Source organism: Anomaloglossus baeobatrachus, chromosome 11 (genome assembly GCF_048569485.1).
Source record: "Anomaloglossus baeobatrachus isolate aAnoBae1 chromosome 11, aAnoBae1.hap1, whole genome shotgun sequence".
Lineage (NCBI taxonomy): Eukaryota > Metazoa > Chordata > Amphibia > Anura > Aromobatidae > Anomaloglossus > Anomaloglossus baeobatrachus.
Window position 1 is genome coordinate 171,407,897 of NC_134363.1, and position 23,126 is coordinate 171,431,022.

General features: G+C 42.7%; 1 protein-coding gene across 1 annotated transcript; it reads right to left on the minus strand.

Annotated features, from left to right (window-relative positions):
• Nucleotides 1-1,320: 1,320 nt before the first annotated feature.
• On the minus strand, nucleotides 1,321-21,889 carry TAGLN (transgelin). The gene is made up of 5 exons (XM_075328934.1): nucleotides 21,785-21,889; nucleotides 16,780-16,974; nucleotides 14,753-14,930; nucleotides 2,810-2,912; nucleotides 1,321-2,181 (listed from the first exon to the last, which is right to left on the minus strand). The coding sequence occupies exons 2-5, from the start codon at nucleotides 16,960-16,962 to the stop codon at nucleotides 2,037-2,039; spliced, it is 609 nt and encodes a 202-aa protein (XP_075185049.1). The 5' UTR covers nucleotides 16,963-16,974; nucleotides 21,785-21,889; the 3' UTR covers nucleotides 1,321-2,036.
• Between the last annotated feature and the right edge of the window lie 1,237 nt (nucleotides 21,890-23,126).

Genomic DNA, 23,126 nt, shown 5'->3' on the forward strand with positions numbered 1-23,126 from the left:
TATACCACCTGTATGAATGACCTGTAAGGCCGCTATGCTCCCCACTATATCACCAATGCTACCTACTATACTACCTGTATATACTGCTTAGAATGTAGCTATGCTCATCATTGTACTAATAATGCACATTGCTATACTATCGGAGCCAAATCATCCCTTTTATTAATATCAGACCCTAGATGTTCAGTTTGCAACCTTCTTCTAGTTCCACACCCAGTAATAAATACTACATGTGAGGTTTCTGCATTCAAGAAGTTGCTCTCATGTACAACCACAGCTTTGTTTCTTTACTGCCCTATCCCTCCCTAGTTCATGAAGTATCTTTTTTTCTGTGTAACGGCTACTAATGCTGAGCAGTTGGGATTTTCCCATTCTATTTCCCCCAGAAGTGTGGATTCTTTTATCAGGTCACTAAAGTGAAGCCTGTCATTTTCCACTCCATCCCTGCTCCCTTCCTATCCATTTTCTGATGCAATTTAACCAGTGTAATGTGCGCTCTCTGAAGAATTACATACTTTCCTTCCTATCCACACTGTTTTGAAGTGTGGAAAAACATCCTCTGCCTGCTGCTTCAGAGGAGAGCTGATATAGCCAAGAGCAATGTGCTATCGAATGTCTCAGAAACCGCAGGAGAACCACTTGAGTAAAGTGGTTACGTAGATTCTACAACAGCAAAACGGTAAGATATATTTTTTTTTAATAAAGACTAGGTAGCAAACAGTAAAAGAGAAAAACATTGTTACCTTTGCTCACCAGTTCCACATAGACATTTCTATTGTAGTTGTGGTGCACTTGGAATCCAAGGGCCGGCACCCTGGAGGCAAATGGACAGTTTTTTTGGAAAAAAAAATCCAGTTCCCGCATGAAAAAATATTTTTTTCAGCTTTGTCCAACACCTGGTCTTGTACCCACTGTGACATTTCGTGGAGGATCAGTGATGATCTGGGGATGCTTCAGCAAGGCTTGAATTGGGCAGATTAAACTTTGCGTTTGACGTATGAATCAAGCCCAAAATATTGATTTCTGAACTCTTCCTGAGTTAAAACATTAGTATTGTTGTTTCTAAATGATTATGAATTTCTTGGTTTGGGTTTTTTTTGCATTATTTGAGGTCTGAAAGCAATGCATTTTTTTGTTATTTTGACTAATTCTCAATACAAATGTTATTGCTTGGAAATTCGGAGACATGTCAGTAGTTTATAGAATAACAGAACAATTTACATTTCACTAAAAAATATATCTATAAAGAGAAAAATCTCTTAATTTTTGCCAGAGCTGTATATATAATTAGAGAGGGAGAGATTAAATATAAAACAAAAGTTTAATGAGATAAACGATTTTATTTTGATCAAAAATTAAAGTAAAAAAAAATCATCGTACTAAACACTGAATCATTTGATTGAAATTTTCTTAAGACTTAAGCAGATTAATCTCTTTACTGCTGCGTAGTAGTGTTTATTATGGTGCTATGCCACAGAAAGGAAAGTAAGTAATCATGTAGAATGACGGATTGTACAAAATATAATTAATTAGCTTTTGGAGGGATGATGGCAAAGGAATAACTGTAAACTTTGGATGTACCTGAGCTATATCTCTAATGCGTGATTATGCTCCTGGACATGCAGATCAGGGACAGCTGAATGTATGGATTTCTGTTGTGGCATTAAAATAATGTCACTACATGTGCGGCTCCTCCTGTGTAATACTGGATAAGTGTAAATTCAGCCTATTGTGACGATTAGAAGTGTTTACAGACCCAAACCATTCACTAACCTAGAAGTTCCCCCTTTATTTAGTTATGACATATAGTAAGTGTCTAAGACTACATTGGATGAAAGAGATGACTACTTTAAAATGGAACTTTGCATCATCCACATATCCCTACATATGCTTGTGACTGGATGGGTTTTGCTGAGCACTTTCACCATAGATGTGATACATTGAGAGCTGAAAATGTGTTTTTGTACCCTTTTATTGCTGCTTAATACTCAAGGACTCTTCCGGGAGTGAAGAGGTTAACCCTTCTCGACTTGAATTTAACTGATGATCTGTCTTGGGCGCCCATATCCGGTCATGCCAGCCTGTGTGGCCCCCTGGTTGCTGCCCATCTGCAAACCAATGACATTCTTTCCTTGTTTGAGTTTGTCATCAGAGAAGTCTCGCTTGTGCTCCTGGGCTTTCCTGGATAAATGGTAAGGGATCAATGTGGTTACATGGCATTCATAAACTTAGAGGAGATATGTTTATTAGAAATGAGCGAACCCAAGGTTTGGCATTTGTACCAAACAGACTATACAATAAAAAACAAAAGCAGATTGTGGGCTTTATGTATGCAAACCACTCGTGCGAGCATCACTTTGCTTGGGTACGCTCGGTGCTCAGCCCAGTGTGAGCCGCTTGCAGTGTTTGAACGTGTTGCATTGGAGGTAGCAACAGTGTGATCAGGTGTAGTCTGCACCAAAAAAAGGAAACACCCTAACCCCTCACCAGCCACCGGAAGTGCTCTGTTTATGGCTGGCTGTATGTGTGCAGATATAGTCAGTAAAACGACACTCCCGGAATAACTTTGTTTTTGGTGCTCAGATAGGGTCTAACCCCATTAATCAAATTGTGTACTGGATTTGAAATATTTCTGTATGTGGGCAGAGATGCAAACTGCCCAAATAGTGACTTCCATTAGGGTTTGGGTCAACCCTGGACCGAAAGCAAACGTTTTCAACAATCCGGCTGAACCCGCCGAATTAAACTTCCACAGGTTCGCTCAGTTCTAATGTTTATATTTTCTATAATGTACAGTTTTGCCTCTTACTTCATGAACCAGGATGGGTCTCCTTGGTATTGGCCATCATTTTTTGTAACTGCGATACTTCCAAGAGCTATAATTGTCCTTTGAACAGCAGCCAGATCTTTTCCTGAAAAGAAGATCAGGATAATGTGAAAACGTTTTAGGTAATAAAGTTGGACAGAATTATCCTTGTTGGTAAATTATCAAACAGCTCTCCGATTCCCAATGTCTGGTGAATAGGTAACTTGCTGATCAATGGTTGTACGAGTGCAGGGACCTTGCAATGTCGAAATCAGAAATTTAGAAATTCAAGAAAGGGGCTGTTTAGCCCTGTCCTGGATGCTGCAGGAATGTGCATGCTCAACCTCCGCTTCATGCATGATCTATGGGACTACTGAATACAGCACTTGGCTATTTGCAGCAGTATGATAAACCATGAATGGAGCGGAGGCTGACCATACAGAGGAAGGCGGCTGCAGAGTCCCGTTTTTAGAACTGCTAGTTGGCCCATTGGTTGGAGCCAGTGATCAGCAAGTTATTCCCAATCCTCTTGCCACCATATGGTCATGTTAATTACTTTATGTCCCCACAATGAGTTCTTCATGCTGCATATTTTCACTGTACCAAGATGCAGCATCTCACAGTTCAAACTGTAATCATCGTATTACAAATCCATAGAACAAATGCAGGTCTAAGGAACCCATACACCATAGATTGCATTAGCTGAACATCTATCTCTCCATATTCATTCATACTGAGGAGTGATCAGCTTGCTGAGAGCATCTCTATTCTCTAGCAGGAAGCCTGACAGAAATCTCTGGTTTTGGTTTATCTCACCAAGAAAATAAGCAAGCCGGATTCTTGTCTCCCTCAACATCATCTGTCTGTTACCCTGATACACAGACTAATATCTGGACTCTGCTGACAGTCTAATGTGTATAGACTCCTTGAGAGATATGTAATAGAATCTTTTTTTTTTTCATTCACTTATTACATTTTTGCAGTATTCATAGTTGTACCATGTCACATTAGTATTGGTCTTGAGTGAGCACTACCATGCTCTGGTGCTCGGTACTAGTAACTAATGATGTGCGAGCACTACCATGCTCGGGTGTTTGGTACTCATAACTACTGATGAGTGAGCACTACCATGCTCTGGTGCTTGGTACTCGTACCTAATGACGTGCGAGCACTACCATGCTCTGGTGCTTGGTACTTGTAACTAGTGATATGTGAGCACTACCGTGCTCGGTACTCGTAACTAGTGATAAGCGAGCACTACCATGCTCAGGTGCTCAGTACTCGTAACTAGGGATATGTAAGCACTACCATGCTCGGGTGCTCGGTATTCGTAACTAACGATGTGCGAACACTACCATGCTCGGGTGCTCAGTACTTGTAACTAGTAATGAACGGGTACTACCAAGCTTGGGTGCTCGGTATTCGTCATAACTAGTGATGGGTGGGCACTACCATGCTTGGGTGCTCAGTATTTGGAACTAGTGATGAGCGAGCACTACCATGCTCGGGTGCTCGTTACTTTTAGTGATGAGCAAGCTCTACCATGCTCGGTACTCATAACTAATGACGAGAAAGCACTACCATGCTCTGTATTAGTGATGAGTGGCCGCTATCATGCTCGGATGCTTGGTACTCGTAACTAGTGATGAGCGAGCACTACCATGCTTGGGTGCTCAGTACTCGTAACTAGTGATGAGAGGGCACTACCATCCTTGGTACTCTTAACGAGCAGGTAGCACGCTCCAATGGGCTCCACACGTGTACAGAGTATGATGGAAATCAATGGGAAACTTGAACATTTTTCCAGAACATTTTCTGGAAAAATGCTTGAGTTCTCCATTGCCTTCCATTATACTCTGTACATGAGCGGAGCCCGTCCGAGTGTCCAACTGGTCGTTTTGGCTAGTGCTTGATCATCACTAATTAGTATGCCTTGGATCCATGGAAATAAACAATCCTGAGGACCTATGCTCAATCTATACATCTTCATTTAAAATCTGCACTACAGGTCAATTTTAAGATGGAAAAAATCTTACTTTGCTGCCACTTATGCTGATTTGCAAGCGTAAAATCAACAATCTGCTGTAAGCAAGGAGCTAGGGTCCACTGGAAGATCCTGTGGTGGGCTAGTCTAAAGAGCCCCCATACACATTAGAACAAAGAATCCAATGTTACTGAGATTGGCCAACAGTCTAATTTATATAGGGTTTGTAACAGGATAAGGCACAGCCACTGAGCTAGAAATGGAGGTGCACTTGTCAGTTTCCAATTCGTAGATATCCAATATAAAACAAGGCACTCTTCAGGGTATACTTTAAACACAATTTGTTTTCAAAAGAATTTTGTTGTGAACATGTGACGTTTCGCCCACGTAGTGGCCTTCATCAAACAACTCACAAAATTGTATGTACTGGAACAAATATATGCAGCAATGTATATTAGCACAGTATAGAGCAGCGTCTTATGCAAAACAACCAAGGTCAGTAAGAAAATGGTAATTTTAACAGGAGCCAGTGTCAGCATAGAGCAGCAGTGTCAAGCAGCGGTATCCACCGCTATGTAGTGTCTAGCAGTGGATTACCATTTTCTTACTGACCTTGATCTTTTTGCATAAGACGCTGCTCTATACTGTGCTAATATACATTGCTGCATATATTTGCTCCAGTACGTACAATTTTGTGAGTTGTTTGATGAAGGCAACTACGTGGCCGAAACGTCACTTGTTCACAACATAATTCTTTGGAAAATAAACTTTGTTTAAAGTATACCCTGAAGAGTGCCTTGTTTTATCTTGAATAATTTATATAGGGGACTCCTGACTCTTGTCCCAATGATGATCTAGAGGAAGAGAAGGATCCCAGCCTGCTGAATGTCTAAGGCTAGTTTCACACATCCGGCTTTTCGCCGGTTTGCCGGATTCGGTGCACGCCAGTACAGTGTATACAGTACAATGGCAGTGCTGTAACTTCCGGGTCACATGACAGCATGTGACTGGAGCTTCACGTGCTGCCACTGTACTGTATACACTGTACTGGTGTGCGCCGGAACCGGCAGACCGGCGAAAAGTTGGATGTGTGAAACTAGCCTAACTGATGCTTTTATTTTTCCAGGAGATAACCTTCTGCCAAGTTCCTTCAACAACAACTGGCCCATAAAGAACACAGGAGCACTAGGCAGAACCCATGCACTGGTGTGTATGGAGCAGTCGAGGAAGATGGCTGTTGGTCGAACTATAGTTTGATCAACAACTATTTAATGTGTATGGAGGCTTACCCCTGTTGGGCAGTGACAAATAAGTTGATCATTAATGTAAATTAATGTTTTCACTTTTTAATGGGCATTTTACATTATCGGTGAAGTCATCCACACAGTGGCCACAAGCACAATGCAAAAACTATGCGCCGGGCTAAAATATTTACTGAAAGTGTGAAAAGGTCAATGCTGCAGATATTCATACTAAATGATGTTGATGGGCATCAGCCCTCTGATCTGTATAAGTAATCAAGGATATTAACATTATATATGTATATACAGTGTGTATATGTATATATATATATATATATATATATATATATATATATATACACTAGAAGGTGGCCCGATTCTACGCATCAGGTATTCTAGAATTTACGTATTGTGTAGTTAATGTATGATTTTTGTTATATATAGATGTTGTTGTGTGTAGTTACCAAGTGTTTGTGTAGGGCGCTGTACATGTTCTGGGTGTGGCGGGGGGTGAGAGCGGTGTTTGTGTGTTGCGTTGTGTGTGTTGCGTTGTTTGTGGAGCGCTGTGTGTGTGTGTTGCGCGGTTTGTGTGGGTGTGGGGTGTGTGTGTGTTTTGGTGGGAGGTATGTTTTGTGCAATGTGTGTGTTGTGCGGCATGTGCGTATATTTGTGTCTGCCGCGCTGTTTGTGTGTTGGGTGTCTGTGTAGGGCGGTGTTTGTGGTTCCCAGTGTGTGTGTGGTGTTGTGCAGTGGGGGGAGGTGTGCACCCCCCATCATACTCCATCCCCCATGCTGCGCACTCCCCATCGTGCTACATCCCCCATGCTGCGCACCCCCCATCGTGCTACATCCCCCATGCTGCGCACCCCCCATCGTGCTCCATCCCCCATGCTGCGCACCCCCCATCGTGCTCCATCCCCCATGCTGCGCACCCCCCATCGTGCTCTATCCCCCATGCTGCGCACCCCCATCGTGCTCCATCCCCCATGCTGCGCACCCCCATCGTGCTCCATCCCCCATGCTGCGCACCCCCATCGTGCTCCATCCCCCATGCTGCGCACCCCCCATCGTGCTCCATCCCCCATGCTGCGCACCCCCCATCGTGCTCCATCCCCCATGCTGCGCACCCCCCATCGTGCTCCATCCCCCATGCTGCGCACCCCCCATCGTGCTCCATCCCCCATGCTGCGCACCCCCCATCGTGCTCCATCCCCCATGCTGCGCACCCCCCATCGTGCTACATCCCCCATGCTGCGCACCCCCCATCGTGCTACATCCCCCATGCTGCGCACCCCCCATCGTGCTCCATCCCCCATGCTGCGCACTCCCCATCGTGCTCCATGCCCCATGCTATAATAGTTCTCCTTTTATACTCAGAGAGGAGTATAATAGGAGGACTATAATAGGAGGAGTATAATGCCGGCTCCCTGCACATGTGTACCGGGAGCCGGTGTACGCTGGTAACTATGATACACATCGGGTAACTAAGGGACCTTAGTTACCCGATGTGTATAATGGTTACCAGCGTTCACCGGCTCCGTCACGATCCCAGCATCGCAAGGGTATGTGTGGCGCTGCTGGGATCGTGACGGAGCCGATGTACACTGGTAACTATGATACACATCGGGTAACTAAGGGACCTTAGTTACCTGATGTGTATAATGGTTACCAGCGTTCACCGGCTCCGTCACGATCCCAGCAGCGCAAGGTTATGTCTGGCGATGCGTGTGGAGGGCCGGGGCGAGCGGCCAATCCATGCGGAGGGCGGGGCCAGGCCAAGGCGAGCGACCAATCCGTGGGGGGGCGGGGCAAGGCCGCTGGGGAGCCGGTGTACACTGGTAACTATGATACACATCGGGTAACTAAGGGACCTTAGTTACCCGATGTGTATAATGGTTACCAGCGTTCACCGGCTCCGTCACGATCCCAGGAGCGCAAGGTTATGTCTGGCGATGCATGCGGAGGGCCGGGGCGAGCGGCCAATCCGTGCGGGGGGGGGCGGGGCCAGGCCGAGGCGAGCTACCAATCCGTGGGGGGGGGCAGGCCGAGGCAGCGGCCAATCAGACGCTTGTCACCGTAAGGACACAATTTTGGAGCAAGACAGACAGACAGACAGAATAAGGCAATTATATATATATAGATATATATATAATTTTCCTTTTCAAACAAACCACATAGTTATTGCTGATGCTCAATTATTTGGTTAAATGATAGATACATGTACAAATGATAGTAACAACTCTGATATAATACATTTGCTGAGTATTATCATTTACAAAATCTCCATTAAATTTGTAAGGCAGAGGAAGTGGTTAAAAAAAAAAAAAAAGTATTCTGTCATTTTACTCTTGTGCTGAGAATGAGGAAAAATATTTTCTGTCTTTGGTAACTTATTTGTACTGTTTAAATGGGTTCTCCACTAGTAGGACAGCCCCTTCTGATTCCACTTGTTTCCCCTTGTTAAAATATAAGACCCTGTACTCCGTTCCAGCACTGTCTGTAATCGCGGTTCGGGGCTCATGACATTGTGATGCCACGCAAGCCCCGCGTTCAATAACCGCCTTCGGACCAAATAAGTTAATCAAGTGATGCTGCATCTGCCACTCACTTCCTGTTGATTGCTCATTTGGTCCGAATGCATGGCAAGAGGAGTCGGTGATAGTGATGAGCGAATAGTAACTTTTCAGGTTCTGACTGTTCATAACGAATCACAAAGTTCTATTCTGGGTTTGGCACTTAATGCTACTCAATGGGGAACCTGAGCATTTATCATATAGATTTCCCAGAAAAATGCTCGAGTTCCTCATTGACTTGCATTAGGTTTGTTATTCATGATTAATATCGGAATAGTACTTTTGGGATTCGCTATGAATAATCCAAACCCAAATGGCTCCTATTCGCTCATCAATGGTCAGCAGTGATTGGAAACGGGACTCTCATGGTGTCATAATATCGGGTGAGCCCTGAGCTGTGATTACCAACAGTGCTGGAACAGTGCCTGTACAGGAGGTGAGTACAGAGTCTTTTATTTTAAAGGGAACCTGTCATCAGAAATTTGGCTTTCAACCTAAATGTTTCCCCCTCTGCAGCTCCTGGGCTGCATTCTAGTAAGGTTTCTATACTTTTTGTGCCCCCTTTTAAACCAAAATAAATACTTTATAAAACTGTACCTTTCGGTTTGAAAATCTTGTAAATTATCCATGGGGGCTGGCCGTCTGGCATCTGTTGCTGTAGCTTACGCCGTCCCCCATGCTCCAAATCATCCCTCAGAACGCCGCCCACTGCGCCCGACGTCCCGTGCACACCGGGACACAGTGACGTGGTCGCAGGCACGAGAGTATGGGCGGCGCTGTGATTGCATCGCAAGTGCCCGCCCATACTCTCGTGCCCGCCCTTTCCCCACTGCCTCCAGCGTTCTGCGCCGGCCTGACGTCACCTCCTTCCCATCGTACCCTGCAGCAGGAAATAGATGGGAGGAGTGGAGCAGGCCACTACAGGAGAAGCGGAGGATCTGAGCGACGTACAGAGGGGAGAGCGCGCCCACGAGAGTATGGGCGGGCACTTGCGATGCAATCACAGCGCCGCCCATACTCTCGTGCCTGCGACCACGTCACTAGGTGTCCTGGCGTGCATGGGACCTCGGGCGCAGTGGGCGGCGTCCTGAGGGATGATTTGGAGCATGGGGGACGGCGTAAGATACAGCAACGGACGCCAGACGGCCCGCCCCCATGGATAATTTACAAGATTTTCAAACCGAAAGGTACAGTTTTATAAAGTATTTATTTTGGTTTAAAAGGGGGCACAAAAAGTATAGAAACCTTACTAGAATGCAGCCCAGGAGCTGCAGAGGGGGAAACATTTAGGTTGAAAGCCAAATTTCTGATGACAGGTTCCCTTTAACTTGGGAAATAAGTGGAATCAGAAGGGATTCTCCTAGTAGTGACAACTCCCTTAAAGCTTTGTATGCTGAAAAGCAGCTAAAAGAAGTCACCGGTTCATTCTTTTGGCAGCTTCCACTTGAAAGTCACTACAAATCATATACATGAAATTAAAGGGAATAATAAAAACCAGAGTGGCAATGATCTGCAAAAGATGTCAAGAAAGATGCTTCAGGGAAAACACCACTGGCAATTTTCTGAATGATCTTCCTTATAGCGAAAACAAAGGAAGTACATCAGTGTCTATGACATAGTGTACAGATAACATTTTTTAATGGTTTCCTGCATTGTCCAGAGCCACTCAGAAGTGATCAGTGCTGGTGACATTATAGCCCTGTCCTACTGTCCATGCCGATACGCTATACTGCTCTATCAAGATACCTTTTCTTATTTGTTTGTTTTTTTTTAAATGCATTTTGCCAATATTTTCTGCCCATGTTCTAGTGCGGCCTTTAAATACTGTGTGGATTTTTTTCTGCTGTGTTTTATTTATGCAGAAAATCTGTCCAAGCAAAGTGGATGTGATTTTATGAAAACTTCTGCCTATTGTCCTTTTAAAGGCTTTTATTTTATGTTTGGCAATTTTTTTTCTCTATAGACTTCTAGGGGAGGTTGAAAGAGAAAAAGAAAAGCATGTAAAAAGCGCAGTTGCGTTTTTAATTGCAGAATCAATACTTTTTGTGCAAAAAAAAAGCATTAAAATCGCTACCAAAAATGCATCAAATAAAGGGAAAAAGACATTAGAAACTCCAAAATATTCATAGGTGATTGTCATGTCATGCCGAAGCGCTGCGGTCTAATACGCCATGTGCGCACGGCTCCTGCATTATCTTCATAGATTATGCAGGGGACGCAGGACGCATGCAGTTATGCAACGTGCGCACATAGCCTAAGGCTCATTCAGATGTACATACACATTGGTCCGATTACAGACCACAGTGCAAGTAGTGGCTGCTGGTATCCTGTACCAAATTCAGCACCCTCATAGGCAAATATGTGACTGGTTAAAGCCATGTGCACAAGCTGAGTACTTGGTTGTAGACGTTTCTGAACCAAATCTGCATCTCTTGGCAGAAAAAAAAATAGTTTTTGATGCGTTTTCTTGCATGCTTTTTTTATTTTCATGCATTTTGTAAGCTTTCTGGGGTGGAAAACTGCTGAAAGAACTGGCATGCTGCAGATTTACTTCTGCACCAAATCTGCAAGGGAAAAAAGCAACGTGCACAAAACATCATAATTCTCATTGACTTTGCTGGCCTAACGATTTCCATGCAGTTTTGTGATAACTGCAGTAAAAAAGGCTTAAAATAAACACACTGTGGGCACATACCCTTATTTGAGTAGGAAGACCCACGGCCAGTCCATGATTGGACCGATGTGTATGGACATCTAAATGAAATGTAGCAGTAAAAAGAAAAAAAAAAAACAAAAACACGTTCTATTTTTTGGATACGATATGGTCACAGACTTTGTAAAAAGAAAGGAGAAAGGACGGGACTCAGCACCAATTCCAGGATAGGAAAAATATAAATCCAACGAAAAATATATAAAAGTGTAGAAACTTTATTCAACGATTAAAAATCCAAGAAAAACATCATCGGTTCCATGAAAACATCATGGCTTGACGCGTTTCAGACAGCTGGAATGAAACGCGTCAAGCCATGATGTTTTCATGGAACCGATGATGTTTTTCTTGGATTTTTAATCGTTGAATAGTTTCTACATTTTTATATATTTTTCGTTGGATTTATATTTTTCCTATCCTGGAATTGGTGCAGAGTCCCGTCCTTTCTCCTTGCTATTGCCTCTGCATCCCATCTGAACTGAGCGGATACATATACGGGTGAGCTGAATTTTTCTTTCTTTGTAAAAAGAAAACCACTTTAAGGCCATGTGCGCACTAGAAAGTGACTTTTTCTTAGGCTGAGACCGCACTTTGCCTTCACCTACTTGCATTTCTAAACGCACGTTTTTGGCTTAATTGATTTGACCAAAGTTGCCTTTTTCAGAACTTTAGCGCTGAAAACGCATGCGTATTTACCGCTTTTTTGATACGTTTTCTGCGCTTTTTACATGCTTTTTCACCTGCGTTTTGACAGATGCGTTTTAAACATCAAGACACTGCTAAATAAGGTTTAAACAGTCAAATATAATGAAAAAAAGAGAAAAAAAAAAGGATCATATCTATATTAATGGAAAAAATAATGAAAATAGATATATTTCATTAAATTATAGCGGTAATATACATTTTATCGCTAAAATAGCAATAAATGCATATTTTTCTTAAATTTAAATTGTCGGATTATGTGTGTGTGTGTAAAAGGACATATCAAATCATTATTTTGATGTTCAAAAAGCATGCGTTTTGGTAGTCCAAAACGCATGTTTTATGCACTGAAAAAGCATGTAAAACGCAGGAATTTGAAGGAATCTTGGTTTTTGCCATTTCTCATTGACTTCAATGTTACTAAAACGCACCCAAAATGGCAAAAACAATTGACATGCTCCTTTTTTGAACGCATGGGTTTTGCCACAAAATATGCAAATTAAACGCAGCGTTTAGAAACGCAAAGTGCGGTCTAGAAATCCCCATTTTCCATAGACTTTGCTGTGAAATTAAAATGCATGCCTTTTGGCATGAAAAAGGTGCTTCTCAAAATGGACCTAAAAAGCACCTAAAATGCAGGTGGAAACGCAAAGTGCGGTCTCGGCCTTAAGGAAAATCTGGACCCTCTTAAAGAATCCCGCATCCGCAGTAAAAAAAACCTCAACGAAATCCGCATGCGGTTTTACAGCCTTTTGCCGCGGATTTTCCGCAAGTTGGTCCCCCCGGATTTTTACCATTATCTATGGCAAAAACCGCAGGTACCTGTGGAAAAGAAGAAGTGACATGCTCATTAATTCCGCAGCGGAAAATCCGTAGGTAAATCCGCAGGTATAAAAAAACAGTGTGCGCACAGCATTTTTTTTAAAACCCATAGGATTTGCTGGGGAATGACTGCAACACTGTTAGACACATTTTCTGCAGCAAATCCGTGGCAAAATCCACTGTAAATCCGCAGCGTGCGCACATAGCCTAAAGCGGGCTTTACACGCAATGACATCGCTAACGAGATGTCATTGGGGTCACGGAATTCGTGACGCACATCCGGCCTCGTTAGCGACGTCGTTGCGTGTGAAACGCACGAATGACCGTTAACGATCAAAATTACTCACCTAATTGTTGATCGTTGACCAGCCGTTCTAATCCCGATTATAGTTGCTGTTGCAGGACGCGGGTTGTTCGTCGTTCCTGCGGCAGCACACATCGCTATGTGTGACACCGCAGGAACAAGGAACATCACAGTACTTGCGGCCGCCTGCAATGAGGAAGGAAGGAGGTGGGCGGGATGTTCTGCCCGCTCATCTCCGCCCCTCTGCTTCTATTGGGCGGCTGCTTTGTGACGCCAAACGAACTGCCCCCTTAGAAAGGAGGCGGATCGCCACCTACAGCGACGTTGCTAGGCAGGTAAGTCCGTGTGACGAGTGTAAGCAATGTTGTGAGCCACGGGCAGCGATTTGCCTGTGATGCACAACCGCGGGGCGGGTGCTTTCATCAGCGACATCGCTAGCGATGTCACTGTGTGTAAAGCCCGCTTAAGGCTATGTGCACACTGAATCTTGCGGAGTTCACAGAACAGCTATTGGCTTTTTTTTTTTTTTTTTTATAACCTGGTAATCATGTTTCCCTTCCTTTCTAAGATCAGGAAAGGAAGGAGATAAAACAGAATGTTAATTATGATCAGTAATCCCAAGAAGGCTATGTGCGAACGCTACATTTTTGGTCCCAAAAAAACGCAGCCCTCAACATGCATTTTTTGCCGCGTTTTACTGTTTTGTTGGTTTTTTTTTGCGATTTATCCCAGTGCATTTGTTAAGTCAAATCTATTGACTGGAAGGGCTCAAAAACGCTGGCAAAAACGCAGAAAGAATTGACATGCTGCATCTTTGTGTTCACTACAAAGACGCAGCCAAAAAAAAGCTGCACCATGCGCACAGGAAAAATTAAATGTCATAGACTTTGCTGGGGAAGGAAATGCATGCAGTTTTGGGAGCAAAACTGCACCCGCAAAAAACGCACCATGCGCACAAGGCCTAATGGCTATCTGCAGAGCAGAATATTAACTATCGGCTCTAGAGCGCACTCACTGCTAAAGCTCAATTCACATGTCTAGTAATCATCATTTAGAATGGATCTGTTGGCAAAAAGCTGTGAAAATACTTTTTTGTCCATTTTGAGAAAAAATAAATAAATAAATTTTGCAGGATCCATTTTTTTAACACAGGGGTCTATGGGAAAACAGATCCTTTTAACTGAGTGCTATTTAGCAATTCATTTTTCTTTGATTTTTATTAAAGGATCTGTTTTTTCTTTACTGGATCAGTTTCAAATGGGAATCTATGGAAAATGGATCAGTTAATGGATTGCTATTTATCTTCAATTTGAAACTGATCCAGTAAGAAAAAAAATGTATCTTTTACAAATGAAAGATAAACGGATGGCTATATAACAATCGGTTTTCTGGTCCATTTCCCATAGATTACAATGTTTAAAAAAAAAAAATTGTTCCGGCAAAAATATATTTTTTCTTTCAAAATGGACAAAAAAGTTGTGTTTTCACAACTTTTTGCCAACAGATCCAATGATCTGGACATTTGAACTCAGCCTTAGAGAGAACAGGGGTTGCTGGTGCCTTCGCATGAACTAGCATTGCGATTATTGGCTCCGAGAGGCATATTTTACCTTCATACAGGTCCACAGTTTGGAAGATATCTGTTTTCACCACTCCATAATCCTCAGCTGCTTTCAGAAACTGTGCCACCTGTTCCATCTGCTTGAAGACCATGCTGGGAGGAGGATCGGGGATCTTTACGGGCTGCGATCCTTTGGGGTATAGGTTGTTAATCAGTTTGGAAAGAACCTAAAGAAAAGGAAAGAATCTTTAGTGCAGACCAACACTATGGGTCTAGTTTATCAAAACTGTCTAAAAAAAAACCCAAAACAAAAGTCTGTTGTCTCTAGCAACCAATCAGGGTTCAACCTCGCCTTCTAAAACAGTTCTGGTAAATTTAAAGCCTTGGTGTGATTGGTTGTTATGGGCAACAAAGACATTTTTCGTGTAGACCATTTCATAAATATGACTCAAATTGTGGCAAGTAGTTGGCCATGGCAATATCACCTTTACATTGTGAGGCCTTGATGATTGGGGACAAAGCTCCAATTTTCTGGTTTTAACAACTGCAAGCCGATTTTGGCTAAATTGCAAGTGTGTTTTCAATTGTGACCTTCAGACCATTTTCCGTTGCCTGTTGAAGTCTTTTTGTGACTTAAAGGCCAAGTTCACCCTGGCATAGTTCATCCTCTGTATATGGACCGCAATGCTGGTAGCGGGTCTCCCAAACAAAAGCCTGATATATCTGTGGAAAACGCAATCTGCCATGTTGACAATCCTTGGATAGTTGTGTTCAAATCAATTCTGTCAATAGTAGCCTTGTACCCGATGCAAAGCATGGAGGAGATGGACCTGCATTTATTGTGTTTTATAAATATATATTTAGATCTTAACCTGCATAGACCATAGCCTCACTCAAGTTTTTCATGGAATATTTATTTGATTGGATGAGTTTGACCCAACATTTGAATAAAAATGTTTTTGTTTTCTCTTCGGGTGAAACACGATCCTCAACCACCCCAAAAAAAAATATAAAAAAAAACCAGACGTGTGGACATCTCCATAGACTAAAATAAGAAAAATATAGATAGAAAATGAACCCAACCATAAGTCACAAATCTTAAGCGGGCTTTACACGCTACGACATCGCTAATGCGGAGTCGTTGGGGTCACGGAATTCGTGACGCACATCCGGCCGCATTAGCGATGCCGTTGCGTGTGACACCGATAAGCGATTTTGCATCGTTGCAAAAACGTGCAAAATCGCTAATCGGCGACACGGGGGTCCATTCTCAAATCTCGTTACTGCAGCAGTAACGAGGTTGTTCCTCGTTCCTGCGGCAGCACACATCGCTGCGTGTGACGCCGCAGGAACGAGGAAGCTCCCCTTACCTGCCTCCCGGCCGCTATGCGGAAGGAAGGAAGTGGGCGGGATGTTACGTCCCGCTCATCTCCGCCCCTCCGCTGCTATTGGGCGGCGGTTCAGTGACGTTTCAGTGACGTCGCTGTGACGCCGCACGGACCGCCCCCTTAGAAAGGAGGCGGTTCGCCGGTCACAGCGACGTCGCCGGACAGGTAAGTATGTGTGACGGCTGTGGGCGATGTTGTGCGGCATGGGCAGCGATATGCCCGTGTCGCGCAACAGATGGGGGCGGGTACCCACACTAGCGATATCGGGACCGATATCGCAGTGTGTAGAGTAGCCTTTAGAGGGTGGCCATCTAATATTTTTAGCTTATTGGTGCTCATACTCCTTAGATATATCGGTTGTACACTTGTTCGACCTACACCTATCATTTCAGACTTTTCCATACATACATATGCATGCTCAACTTCAATGAGGGTGCATGTATTTACAATAAGGGACAGCAGAGTAAGAGTCTGATAAATTCTCAGGAGATTAAAACGATTTGGTCTTAAAATTTCAACATGCCCCATCCCTTTCTCCCAAAACATCATCCATTGCTGTTCAATTAGGAGGTCTTATACACATTAGCTGGTCAGCCAAAATCAGCCCAAATCCTATTGACTTGCATATGAATTGGAAGTCATATGTGAAGTTGGTAGAAGAATCACATTAAGGCAAGTCAGTCCTCACCACTCCGTTCTTTAACCACTGCTGGAATCCATATCTTCCTGGCTCGGGTGGTTCTCCCACCTCTGATCCTCCCTGCATCTTAATCCACTGGACCAAGCGTGCCTCCAGCTCTTCATCATACTTCTTCTCGATGCGAGACTGGACATCACGGCTCATGCCATAGGATGGACCTTTATTAGCCATGATTGCTAGGACCTAGATGCAAGATAATAGGATCATTAAATCCCCAAAAAAAAACAATTTACAAGATATTTCATTAACTCCTTTATGACCAGACAATTATTGACTGTTTTTTTTTTTGCCAGATAAATTATAGTTTTGAATGACGCCATTGACATTACCATACAATGTCCTGTATCTTCCCATATGATTCTCCTGCTCAGTATGACTATGATGGTATGAAACTTGCATAGTGTATTTTATAAGTGGTGATTTTTTTTCAGAACTATGCGTAATAAAATATTTAAATTATGATGCCATGTTTTTTTGTTTTTTTTTTTCCCTTTGATGGAGTTTTCTGATGGCATGGGGTTTTTTTTTGCATGCCACACTAGTTTTTATTGATTCCATTTTAGGATACATACAACGCTTTTATAGCTTTTCACTGCCTTTTTAGGGATGTGCACCAACAGAAATACCACAATTCTGGCATTTGATGATTTTCTTCCTTTTGGCGTTTAATGTACAGGTTAAATGATTTTATACGAAATCTGGGGTTTGTTTATTTTTTTTTCTCAACTCTATTATCTTTTAAACTGGGAAATGAAGGAAACGTAAATCTTGAAATTTATATTTTATACATTTTTTTAAAAATTCTTCTTAAGCATTTGAACCTGCAGGATGCAGTTAAATTAACATCTCAAAGACCAATATGACAGCAATTGGGACCTTCAGCAAGCCCCTCACTTGCATAGTAACTTACTGCTATCCCTTGATCTCGTCACCAGGGAAGAGTAGGATTCTCGCAGCCAGCAATTACACTATTTAAAGGCCACAGTAATTAACAGCAGTATTTAAATAGTTAAACAGCAGTGATCAGTGCTAGCTCTGGTAGCTGCTGTTACAGGCAAATGCTGGTTGTATTACACAGCCAGTATGGAGCGGCCTCAGCTCTTGAGCCTATTCTGTGCATGCACGCCCTGTGAGGTACTGTAATGTAGAAGGGTGTGAAGGGGTTAATATTACAGTAAAAGCAAAAATAATTTGTGGTGCCCTCCAATTTTATAAACAAAATAAATGGCTTAGCGTGCTAGATGATGTGTAATAATATATATCATGTGCTTTGATGAGGATAGTCTATTGTGGTGCACTGCGTATAAGGCCCCTTTCACACGTCAGTGATTCTGGGACGTTTGTGCTTTTTTTTTTAAACGTACCAGAATCACTGACATACGCAGACCCATTATAATAAATGGGTCTGCTCACACGTCAGTGATTTTTCACTGCACGTGTCTCCGTGCGGCGTACCCGCGTGTGCGCGATTGCTGCACGGAGACATGTCCATTTTTTTCTGGCATCACTGATGTCCCACGGACCACGCAGTGGTGTGGTCCGTGAAACACGTGCCAGAAAAAAACGTGCTTTTAAAATAATAAACATTTTAACTCACCCGGCGTCCAGCGATGTCCTCTGCAGCCCGTTCTCCCTGCTCCTTCTGTGCCAGCTGATTACTGTCGCGCATATTCATTATGCGCGACACAGCCGACCCGGAAGCAGCTCCTGCAGGGGTCACCGCCGGACGGATGCTGCGTTGCGGGAGGATTCAGCACCACGGACAGCGGGAGCGGGCGCAGGTGAGTGAATCTCTAAGTGCAATCACGGGCCACGGGGAACGGAGCCCGGATTGCACTTAGACAACCCACGTGTGCCGTGATTTTTGGCACACGCAGGGACATGTGCGTGTTTTACACGCCAGTGAAAAACGTCTGTGTTTTTCACTGACGTGTGAAACGGGCCTTATAATGTACCACGCACATGGAAAATGTTGAGTATTCTTTACCATTATTGATGGATACAGATGTGTCTAACCTGAAGTTTTGCTTCAATTTGGTAAAGAGCACTTTACTTTTGTGAAGCAACATGCATAAACTACACACTAGGGGTCGACTGGAGAAGAGTTGCGCCAGATTTTGTGACTTTTTAATAGGTCACAATGGATGAATGAGCTGAAAACATCTGGAATTGCGAAGCTCCGCAAACAAAAAAAAAATGAATAAAACAAACAGATGAGAACATAAAATAGACTTTAAAAAAAGACACATATAGGATAAAGAATTAGGATGGAAAAAATAAAACAAAACCACAGGCTGTAGGGCCAATAATGAATTGGGGTAACCGTATTAAAGGGAATCTGTCACCAGGTTTTTGCCCCTCCATCTGAAAGCAGCATAATGTAGGGGCAGAGTCCCTGATTCCAGCGATGTGTCACTTACTGCGCTGTTTGCAGTCATTTTGTTAAAATAATTGTTTTTTTTTTTATGCCGTGGATCTAGCAGTTCTACAGAGCTGATACATGTGCTGACTACCTGCAGCACACCAAGTAGTCCTGTAATGATAATCTACTGCTGATTAATCAGTGATTTTATCAAAATTACACTAAAAAGCTCAGTAAGTGATATATTTCTGGAATCCGAATCTCTGCCCCTAAGTTATGCTGCTCTCAGATTATGTGTTAAAAGGAATCTGTCACCAGATCTTTAAGTATAGGTGTTCCGCCTTAACCTTTTCCTCACACCCCTAACTTTCCCCAGTTTCTTTTGACTGCAGATACTGAGGGCCTCAGTCTCAAGTGCATTTTTTTCAGTTACTGCAATTTTTTGCTCTTGGAAATGTAGCTGCTTTATTTCTGGTGATCGACTGTCAAAGACAGTTGGGGACCCAGGGGAGAAGACAGCATTTATCACCACTACTACCTTCTCGATTCCAGTTTTCAGTGATTAATAAGTGCTAGATAGTTAATAGTGGTTTCTATTGCTCCTAGTTAGCACCAGCTGTTTGTCCCTTGTAGCAGTTCTCTGTTTTCGCAGTCCCAGATCAGTCCTGCCAGTGACTTATTCCATGACAAGAGACTGTTTGGCTATGTTCACATGTTTCGGTTGTTTTGCTTGTTCTTTTCATAAGTTTTATACAAATTAAATGCTGCTTTTTACAGTACCATCAAAAGCTACAAGATTTCAGAAATCTCATGCACATACACCTGCTTTTTTTTTTTTCTTCCTCCTTACTGAAAGCAGCGTGTCAACTGAGTTTTTGCTGCTGTTTTCACCATTAAAAGCAATGAGAAATTGCAAAAATGCAGCTGCGTTTTTGCTGCTTTTGTGGTGAATGAAAATCACCTTGTGTAAGCATTAATGTACACAAGTGACACCAAAACAGCATTAAAAAAAACAAAACCCAAACCTGCTTCTTTTTTTTTTTTTTTTACTGCGGCACAAAAAAAAATCTGTAAAAAAAGTAATTTGTGAACATAGCCTTTTACTTGCAACTAGGGGTTTCTAGCATTACCCAAATAACGGAAAAAGAAAACAAAATATTGTAATGTTGTTCTCCAGAGATTTTACTACTTTGGGAACATAATCTATACCATTCATATAAAATTTAAAAAAAGTGAAATGAAAAACATAAAAAAGTCTATGATATGGTCTTGATGTAAGGACTCTGTTATGGGTTTATTAATATAGCATAAGGATTGTGTTTTACACGTGTTGTACTTGATGGATTATCACAGGCTCAATATCCTTTTGGGTATGATATGCAATGAGACTATTTACAATTGTTCTTTGATACATGTGTTGATTCACATTCTGATGTAACTTGCATTTCAATTTTCAATAAAAATTTGTTTAAGAAAAAAAAAAATATAAAAAAGCGATTTAGTAAACAAACTACTGTACATATATTACACAAAAACCTACATGTATTAGGTGTGAAAAACGAAAAAGTCCAGCACGACATCCAAAATATAAAACTTGTTCTTCTTTATTAATACATGTTAAGAACCTGGACGAGGGATGCGTTTTGGAATATGCCTCCTTATTCACACTCCTCCTAGGAGGAGTGTGACTAAGGAAGCATATTCCGAAAAGCGTCCCTCGTCCAGGTTTTTAACCTTTTTAACATGTATTAATAAAAAAGAACAAGTTTTATATTTTGGATGTCGTGCTGGACTTTTTCGTTATTCTTAGTGTCATGGCCAAGGCTTTTTTTCCGTGCACCATTTGACCGGACTTCCATCTAACTGGTGAGCTGGAATTGAGAGTTCACTCTCCTTTGTTTTGTGATGTATTAGGTGTGCACATGATGTAATAACTTAAATAATTAATCCAGTACTATGTCTGTACAGCTACATTTGTGGGGAAAAAAAAGTTATCTTTGCTGAAATGGAGAGAATTTTTTTTTTTTTTAAACTGGCCATAAGGGGTAAAGAATTGTTAGTTCCTGAGTACTTTACACTGACAGTAGCTATAGGTTTCTGTCATTGCTGGAGATGGGACGGCCCAAGCTCTTGCACAATATCTGGCCAGAGCCTGCGTGCCGCTGCTCATCGCTGTGTTTATATTGGTCTCACTCCATAAAATAAAGAACGAGAAACAGATCTGGCAAGTTTCTGCAATAAATTCTCAGAGAACATCAACACAAGAAATTGCTCCAACTTCATTTCTTCCCTTATATAGAATAGTCTGCAGCTCGCTGCTGCAAGATCGTACATTACATTCACCACTAATCGACATGTTCTGCTGATGGGTCATCTAGATAACCTGATAAATGAGTGCATGCTAAGACCTTCAAAATATGGTCTATCAGAGCTTGCTGGAACTTATAGTTCTAGAATAGTGAAAGCCTCAAGTGCATCATTCTTTGTAATGTACAATCTTTCTGATCTAACTTGAGTGCATAAATCTTTCTGGTCTTTACGCTATACATAGAGATTCTGAACCCACCGATTCAATTCAAGCCCCCCCCTCCCACCAACCCCCACCAGTGTCCATTCTTCCCCAAAACTCACAGATTGCTACGAGATGATGGTCTCTTCCTCCAGGATGCAAAGTACTGACTGAGAGAGGAGAAGGATGGGGTGATAAAAGTCCTGTTCTGCCTGTAACGTAGAGGAGTATCAGCCCACCTTCTCCCCCCTCCAGACCCTGATCTTCCCAACTCCATATTAGGGGAAGGTCTGACCGAACTGCTGGGCTTGGGGGTCTGTACACATTCTCCAGATACCTAACGGATGCGGGAAAGGGGAAGAGTTTGTCACTCGGTAGGAAGGGGGCAATCTCCATCCAGAAAATCCTTTTATAGACTCGATTCGGGGGCATTGGTTCCCCATTTATACTTTACATGGGGGAGCAGTAACGCTCGGATAATGCTATGATGAATATAGTTAACTTCTGATTCTTTTCGTGAAAGTTATACCCTTTTTTTTTTCTTAATTTTTATTTCTCCACTATATGTTGGAATCCAGATGCCATTTAATTTCTTCACAATAAGACCTCACATATTAGCAGAAGAGTCTCCAGACCATTCTTTAAGGGAGCTTTTCCATCTGCAATTTCCTGGTGCGAGTACGATCCGATAAAAAAATCGGATTGCACTGGCACTAGTGTTAATCAATGAGACAGTTTCCTCTGTCCCGTTTTTTCTCCACATGAATCGGGCTCTCTGTGCAATCGCAGCATGCTGTGTTTTGCACCGAGTTTCGGCTCATCTGTGTGTAAAATCGCATTGCACTCGCATGTTATGCGACTACAGCGCGGTGCACGCAGAGACAGACAGCAGAGGAGATGGGAAAAAGTGTTCCCTCCCTCCGTAGCTGTGATGCGATGTCGCATGACCCTCGGCTGAGACGCGCAGCAGAGGGTCATTAGCATATCGCTTCCGATGCTCTCGCATCAGAAGCGGTACGCAAGTGGAAAAGAGCCCTTAACACTAGAAATCCTAGAGAGGGGTCATTTAACATTTCTACCATTGGAACCCTATGGAGCTCGAAATTTCTGGGACTTCTAGTGTTAAGGAGCAGATCAGAGTAGAGATGGCCATACACACAAGTACAGCAATATATGAGATCAATGTCTGTCAATACAACATCCAACACCTCCCATCCAAGCTGCCCCCTCACACTATCCCTCTTGCTATACTGCTCCCTCCATTATGTGTCCTATTATACCACTGTATACTACCCTCATACTGTGCCCTTACACCATCCCTCCCTGTATACTGCCCCCCACATACTGTGTCCTCACTCTAATTAACCCTCCTATACAGTGTGTCCACCGCCATTAACTTGAGCATGGCGGCAGCTATAGGCATTGAAGTGGTGTCTAGGTATAGTAAAGTAGCTATGTGCTACG